The 8,516-nt window shown below is 41.7% G+C and overlaps 1 protein-coding gene across 3 annotated transcripts in view; it reads left to right on the forward strand.

The window, feature by feature from the left end:
- Acox1 (acyl-CoA oxidase 1) overlaps nt 1-7,107 on the forward strand; it is a 34,179-nt gene extending 27,072 nt beyond the window's left edge. For all 3 annotated transcript variants that reach the window (XM_020159338.2, XM_020159340.2, XM_074045089.1), the window contains exon 14: nt 5,125-7,107. In XM_020159338.2, coding sequence (XP_020014927.2) covers nt 5,125-5,175 — 51 coding nt within the window. In that variant the 3' untranslated portion in view covers nt 5,176-7,107. The remainder of the gene's footprint in view (nt 1-5,124) is intronic.
- Nucleotides 7,108-8,516: the final 1,409 nt, after the last annotated feature.

Here is an 8,516-nt window from a genome sequence, read left to right on the forward strand (position 1 = left end):
AAGAGAAAGGAGTGTAAGATCTGAACATGAGATGGGGAGATGGCATTAACAGCTTTGTGGCTAATTAAGTCCTAAATATTGTGAGATGATCAGACTGTCACAGGTAAGTTAAAGGTTATTTTTTGAGTTCTGGTATTAAGAGAGCTGCTGTGGCCAATGCTTTTGGCAGGCAGGCTAGCCCCTGTAAATGGGGTCTCGTTGTTTGGAGAGGTAGGCTATAGGAGCCATTGAGTCACTTGCATTTTGGGCCACCAGGCCCAAGGCTTGGCCTTTGAGTGTAGGTATAGATGAATAATTTTGTTAGGGTTTGGAATGGAAAGTGCAGGTGCCCTTGATAAGGCTTGCTTGAGGAGGCTAAAAGGGGTTAGAAGGGCCCTGGGACAGGGTAAAGGCTCATCTGGGCCCCCTCTAGCAGCCTCATATAGTGGTTTGGCTATTATTGAATAGTTAGAAATCCAGATTCTAAACTACCCAGTTAATCCTAGAAAGAATGTCCCTTTTTGTCTTGGGAAGCGGAATTTGGAGTATGGCAATTTTTTTGTTTTGAGGTATTTAACCATATCCTGAAGTTAATAAAAGTCCCATGAATGAGACTGAGGTTGAAATAAGTTTCTCCTTATTTCTTGATACCCAATATCCCCAGTGTGCTAATGAATTAAGGAGAATAATGATGTGGGTTTCACATAAGGATTTTGAGGGGCTACATAGAAGGAGGTCATCTACATACTGGATGAGCTTGCTTGGGAAAAGATCGAGGGAATTGAGATCCTGCTGTAGGGCTTAGCCAAAAAGATGGGAGGAAGTCTCTGAGTCCCTGGGGGAGGACTGTCCAGGTTAGCTGTTGGGTGTGGTGGGTAATGGGATCTGGCCATGTGAAGGCAAATAAGGGTTGGGAAGGAGAATGTAAGGGAACCATAAAGAAGGCGTTCTTGAGATCTAGGACTGAAAAGAAAGAGGTTTGGGGAGGAATCTGGGAGAGAAGAGTATTTGGGTTAGGAACCAAAGGATCAATATGGTTAATAGCAGCATTGGTTTTTCTGAGGTCTTGGATTAGTCTAAAGGAGCCATTGGGTTTTTTAACTGTGATGATGGAAGTATTGTAAGGGGAGTTAACAAGGATTAAGGGATGAGAGGTTTTGAGTTGATCTATAATTAATTTTAATCCCATATGTCCCTCCCTGCCCAAGGGATATTGTGGGATGACGATAGGGGTAGAGGGGTCTTTAAAAGTAATCTTAGTATGATTTGAAGCCATGGAGGGATGGGATATGTCCCAAACTTGGGGATTGATTTCTTATAAGAGGTAGGGAGAGGTTTTGGACTGTGGAGGGTCCATATAGGGAGAATAAGTTGCATGGGCTGGCCAGGATTAACAAACGGTATAAAAAATGGTTGTTTTGAGTATATGGAGTATATCTCATCCTAATAATGGAAAGGGTGTATGAAGGACTTAGATCCAAAAGTGCAATAGAGAAGGGGGTATTATGTTGGGCTGCTTGATATGCCACTTACTCCCATAATAGGGAAGGAGGCCTTTTCAAGGGGACCTGCATATTTGGTTAAAACTGATCTGGATGCCCCAGTATCGAGGAAGAAAGAAATATGCTTCCCTGATGCTGTCCCAGTTGCCCATGGATCGTTGGACTTGCCAGTGGCAGAGGCTTTATGATCTGGGTTTTGCCAGTCCCTCAGCAGAAACATCAGTACTGGATCTTTGGTTGGGGTGCTATTGGGAATTTGAGGCTGTGCACGAGGATAAAGCTGTTTTCCCTGCGGACAGTCTATCTTCCAGTGTCCCCATTGTCCACATTATGGGCAAGGTCTTGTTAGTGGACGTGGATTAGGGCAATGTCCCAGGTTCCCACATTGGAAGCGACCCTTGGAGGACTGTTTGCTGGGTTCCTTGGGTGGGTTTTTTGGGGCGATATGGGGTATCTGGTTTTGGTTTTGGAGAATGGAAGCCAGCATTTAGTATTTTGTGTGGGTATTTTTATCCCTTAATTGTTTGGCTTCCTCGCTCCTATTGTTAAAAACCTTAAAGGCTGCGTTTACTAAGAGGTCTGGGGGCCCTCTTTAAGTTTTTGTAGCTTTTTTTCAGATGTCTGGAGCTGATTGATAAATTGGAGATGTAAGAAAATATGGTCCTCTTGGAAGGCAGGGTTTAAATTAGTGTATTTGATCATTGCCTCCATAAGGCACTTGAGAAAAGCAGGGTTTTCATCTGGATCTTGTGTGACTTCTTTGATCTTATCCTAGTTGACTTGTTTATGGCTATTTTTGTCCATGCCTGCCAGTAGGCAGGAAATCGTATGATCCTGGGAATTTGTGTCCTGCTGCCTTCCGTATTCTTCTTTTCATCCTCCATAGGTGTCATTAATAATGTTATAAGTGTCACCCCATGTGAGGGCATAGGCCCAAGTAAGATGGAGGAATTCCTTACGGTATTTTGTTGGACTGAAAAGGAACCCAATCTTTGTTCAATTTGGGAGATATATAGCATAGAAAAAGAGACATGGACTCTGCCTGTTCCTTCCATTCCTGCCTTGTAGGAGGAGAACGGGAACCTGTGTAGATATGGGTAGTTGTAGGGGTGTGGGAGCGTGTGTTCAGGATCAGATGTGAGGAGAGGAGAAAGGAAGGGAAGGCGCTGGGATTGAGGAAAGGTTTTCTAGGGAAAGGGGGAGGAAGAGTCTTCCAGAGAGGAGAGGGGGCTTTGAGGAGTTAGGTTGGGGGGTGGGGGAACCGAGAAGGGAGAGGGTTTGTCAGTGGGATCTGGATCAGAACTTGATGGGAGGGGATTAGGAACAGGAGTTGAGGGGGTGGGGTGAGAATCAAGGAGGACTTGGAGGGGGCTACAGTTTGAACAAAGGGAAGGTCAGGACTTGAGATAAAAGAAAGCCTGAAGATAAGGAGCCTCTCTTGCCATTTGCCATTAAAATTTGATAAAATTTGCCATTTAATAAAATTATCAAGATCTCAGAGAATATTAGGATCAAAAGTGCCAAATTCAGGCCATTTTGAGGCATTATCTATATTGTGGCCAAATTTGTGTGGGAAAATGGATGAGGTTTTTGTTTTAAATTGCCCTTTAGGCCTAATTTTGTGAGGTTATGTAGGAGACACCCCAGGAGTGAGTCAGAGGGAATTTTAGAGTGTGTATTGCCCATGGCTGGGGTTAGGAAGTTTTCTCTAGGGCGTTCCACCCCCCCCCCCACCAGACAGCTTACAAAATCAGAAAAATGAACCTGGGGCTGTAGGTAGATGTCTCTACATAACCAGGGGCCAGACCCGAATGGCCGGAAAGTGAGAGGGTGAGGGAGAAACAGGAACTGAAGGTGAGAATGGCCAGAGTCTGACACTACAAGGCACCACAGAGTGCCGATGGAGAGGCCAGTCTTACCTATCCCTGTAGAAACTGGAGTCGGTGCAGGAGGTGCAGAGGAGCAGGGAGGTTAGGGGTGTATGTGTGACTAAAAGGTCAGGCCCCAGAGTAGTGTGGCTGTCGCAACCAGTGATAGCCATAACAATAACTTCTGGGCTCAAGTCCAATCAGAAGGGGCACTTGCCCAAAAGAACTGTCAGTATGATGCAGAGGCTCGGCAGAAGGTATAACAGTGGTAGAAACATATAGAAGATCATTAGGAGGGAAAGAGGAGAGAGATCGCGTGGGCAGTTTGGGGATGGAAGCTGCACCGGCTGCATCCTTCTCTGGAACTTAGGTGCCTCTTAGCCTTAGTGTGTCAGTATCAGCGCCAGACCAGAGACCCCATTGGGGTGCACTGTTGACTGTCAGAAGATCTCCACGGAATTGCAGTTAACCCAAGAAGGGCATTCCCCCCCACTCCTGGGTTTCGGCAAACGAAAGGAAAGTGAAGAACCTGAAAAGAGAGACACATTGAGAAAGAATCTGCGACCTTCACAGCAGCAGGTCTTTATTAGGGAGAGGAGACCTGAGAGCACACCTTTCTTACAAGCTGGGATTTTTAAGCCCTCTGTGTTGGGGAAAGGGAGGTTGGAGGGGGGTGGGCATTAGGTAAGATGGATGTGAAGGGGGACGGGGGGGGGGGGGGGGGGGGGGGGAGGTGCTGGACATTAGTGAGAAGGCCATTGGTGCTGGCAGCCAGCTATGCATGTTGTTTTTTTCTGGCTTTTTTATCGGAGGTAGCCATATTTGCATTGTTGCAGTGTTTCTCAATATTCCAGCAAAACATACAAAATAGAATACTATAGTGTACTTCCATGTACCTTTGTCAAGGTTCAATAACTGTCAAATCATGGCAGTGTGTTTCATCTGAATCTTCCCACTTGACCTCACCCCCAACTTTCATTGCATGGCTCTCACTTCATGGGAACTATCTTGGAAAAATCCAAATCATCAGACAGACACTCATCTGCAAGTATTTTACTATGTAGCTCGAAAATACAAGGACTCTAAAAACAATCACAATACCAGTTCCACACTTAAAATAACAATAATCAATGTCATGAGATGCCCAGTCAACATCCAGATTTCCCCAATTCAGCTTTTTTTTTTCTTTCTATTTTTTTAAAAAACAATTTTTGGGGGTGCTAAACATGGTTGTGTGAACCTGTAGTTTCAGCCACTTAGGAGGCTCAGGTGGGAGTATCACCAGCCTGGACAACATAGCAAGACCCTGTCTCTCTCTCTTATTTTTTGGTGGCTCTGGGCCTTGAACTCAGGGCCTCATGCTTGCTAGGCAGGCACTCCTAGGGCTCAAGCTACTCCATCAACACTTATTTTGTGATGGGTTTTTTTGAGCTAGGATCTCAAGAACTATTTGCTCAGTGCTTGACTTTGAACCATGATCCTCTGGATTCCTGACTCCTGAGTAGCTAAGATTACAAATATGAGCCACTGGTGCCCAGTGACCGTGTCTCTTTAAAAAAAAAAAAATTACTTGAATTTGGATCTAAATAAGGTGCAGACAATTTCTCAATTAAAAATAACTATTTTTACGTCTGGGGATGTGACTCAAGTAGTGGAGTACCTGCTTAGCAAGCTTGAGGCCCTGAGTTCAAACTCCTATACTGTCAAAAAAAAAAAAAAGTTATTTTACATGGCAGACTCTTTACCGTTATTTCTTCACTCTCCTTTCCCTGCAGGTCCACAGGTCTTACTACAAGCACCTGAAGCCTCTGCAGTCCAAGCTCTGAATTGTCACAAGGACAAGTTTAATGTGCTCCAGAAATCAGCTGTGCAGCTTCCTCCTACCTGATGCACAAATTGGCATGGAATCATCAGCTCCATATAGCTTTAAAGCAAATGATGACCCCTTTTCTCTTTTTATAAATGAAGAAAAAAAATGAAGAGAGTTCAGAGATTTAATGAGAAAACTGTATATTTAAGTGCAATTAACACTAAAAGGAACACATTAAGCATTTGGGAGAAGCTTAAGAAATGGAGTATGACTTCCATTTGTCATGCTGCTGATGCCAGTTGGCCATGACTTTGATAGTTAACAGAATTTTAACTACTAAGTATACTAATGATGTTCACACTTTGATTGCTAATCACTGGCTATGTGTTTTTAAACAAAGGTGTTTTATGTGGGGCAGAACCCTTACTACTATAGCCATGAAGCCTGGCTAAAAAAGCAGGACTGAAGAGGGGCTTGGAGAAAGGAACTGTTAGGAATTAAGTGAGTGAGTGTGCTTGGAACATTTTCTGCCTGCTTTTCCAACCAGAGTGCTCCTTCAGCACACACCTACTGCAGGAACAGCCCATTGGGGATCTGCTCAAGGGATCTCTATGTGTTTCACTTCTACACTTTAGTAGCTTCTTGCAGAGTTAAACATAGTTATGTCCACATATGGCTCTTGGCCAATGCTGGGACCTCAGTCAGTGGTATTTGATTCCTCCTCTCTTGCTCTCCCCTGAGATAATGAAGAAAGGAGAAAAAAATGACTAGTCCTTCTTAGTAGAATAAATGTAGGGAGAACCTTCAGCTGTGGCACTTCTGTAATTTGGGTGACTTTATTAACTAGGTTTCCTGAGATTTTAAATATTCTGTCATATTGGCAGAAGCCATTAAAATATTTGGTGGTTACAAAGTATTTGGCATTAAAAAAATTAAAATATCACTTAGATCACCTCTTAGACCCAAAAATAACACACACAAAAAACCCCTTCTATACAAACTATGTGTTCTGATTTTTGGGTCACAAAATGTAAATTTTGAAACTATGGCTAAAGGATGAATGGAAGCTCCATAGACAGTTTCTTGAATATCTGGTTTTGTTGTTTGTTCTAAGAGCTTTATCTGAGTTGCTAAATTGTCATTTCAGTTGAAATATAATTTACACAATCATTCTGTCCTTAAAGGTATTTGGTTTTTTGAGATAGGGTTTCACTATGTAGCTCAGGCTAGACTGGAACTCTGAATTCTCCTGCCTCGGTTTGTAATACCACACCCAGCTAATGTACTTTTTCATGAATTTTTTTCTTAAAGCCAATGTAAAACATGTCACTTGATTTTTAAACTGTTAATTGTCTATATTTGTGATACCTGCCTCATGAAACCAGTTCTAGAATCAGTTCTGAGAATATAGTACAATTCAGTAGAAATAATTTCTCTCTTGGAACCTGACATAAAATCTATTCCAGGGAAGCTGGTAATATGAGACCTTTTGTTTAAAGCAGAAACACTGTATGTTGACACAAGTCTTAGTCTTTTCTCTGGGAGAAATGATAATTGGATTAGGATTGAAGATTAGCACCGTGTCACTCATTTGCTTATATGTTGATGGTAGTTCAGATTCTGGAAAATAAATTTAAATGACAACATAGGTCTGTTAAATGTGTAGTTATCTCAAAATTAGTGTTTAAATACTGTATTCACAGATGAATATTTGTGGGCAGCATCTGAGAGTTCCTAAACTGACCCGCCTAATCCAGCAGCACAGATCTGGGATCTATTTTATCAGGCTTGAAGAGGTTGTAGATACTACAGAGCCACCTTCCAGCACATTGAGTTTCATTTAAAAACTAAGTCCTACATTTGATACTAGTATTTTTATTAACATTGGAATGTTTTGTCTTGAACTCTTTTCAATGTAATCAAAGAATAAAGAGATAGTAAAACTTCACTGAGTTGTACTATTGAGAAGGAACATGTCATACAATTAAACATAAGTTATGAAGAAATTTAAAATACAGGTTTATTAGGCTTAGGTAACACTGAGAACAAACAAAGAATACCTGCCTGAACAAGCAGCAGTTTTGAGTACAATTAATAAGATTTTCCTGTTAGATAACATTGAGCCTTTAAAAAAAAAGTACTCTTCATAGTATATGAAACTGAAGATTCAAGGCTTAATAGAGTCTTCATCATGCGTTGGGACTCTACTTCATTCCCTACTAGATCGATACCAAGGCAAAGTTCAGTGTCTGTACATAGATGACCTCAAACCACAGTTGATACCAAAACCTTTGGAGACCCTGCATATTCTTGTCTTCAGAACATAGCACTGTTAAGTATCTGTTTATTTTCCAAACTTAACTGCAACATTAACTATGTTTACATATTTTCCTGTAATCTCTGGTTACTCATACCCAGCGGTGTTTTAGCTAACATGTTAGATCTTAACTTTTGGATTTCCCTCACTGCAGGCCTTTGGAGAACACAACTCCCCATATTCATCAGCCTGGAATTTTAGACATTTGCTGCTCAGAGTTTCTCCTCCCCTTTTCTGAGTTTTTTCCTTCCATCTTACTAGGAAGGAGCTGAATTAGGTCTTTATGTATTTGGAAGGTATGTCTGAAGCTATAGGTTGTCTTCAAGCAGTAGCTGCTACTGTTGTGAAAAGAGGAGCCATGCTCATTCTGAGGTCAATACTTGATTTGTAAAGGTTTTAACAATTTTTATGAAATAATGAAGAAGTCAGAAAATTGACTACTCCATTCTTGTAAGATTAGAACAAGTCACTCTAAATGACTAAAACGACTTCACTTAAAACTTGCTGTCCAGCTTTTAGCTGTCCAGCTTAACAAATTCTTCAGTACCTATTCTTGTAGTCAGTTCATGATGCTAAAAATAGAGCCACAGAAGAGACCTCGTTTTTAGAGTTACTAACCAGTTGGTGGTTGCAAATCCTAGACTATGGTGTTTGGTTTTGCCTTAAATTTAAGTACATTGTCTTGGGACTATAAGGAAAATCGGGAGTGATTTAGAAATTCTGCATCAAAAATAGTTTTGCTACAATACCGCTGTTTAATAGATTGCTTTTAAGTAGCACAGATGTGGTCTTCTACATAATACTCAGATTGCTGAGTACTAGTTGGTGAAAACATTTCCAGTTGCTGTGGATTCAATTAAATGACATATCCTTTGGAATGTGTAATTACTTTGTGGGTTAAGTTTGATTCCTACCTGACACAATGCATTTAGCATGTATGGTTACCCTACTCTAGCTTGACTACCCTGTGGAGGTGGGATTTGGGGTGGGACTGGAAGGAGGTGCCCCGAGCCCACTTGCCAATCAAGGTTGGATGACCC

This window comes from Castor canadensis, chromosome 11 (genome assembly GCF_047511655.1).
Source record: "Castor canadensis chromosome 11, mCasCan1.hap1v2, whole genome shotgun sequence".
Lineage (NCBI taxonomy): Eukaryota > Metazoa > Chordata > Mammalia > Rodentia > Castoridae > Castor > Castor canadensis.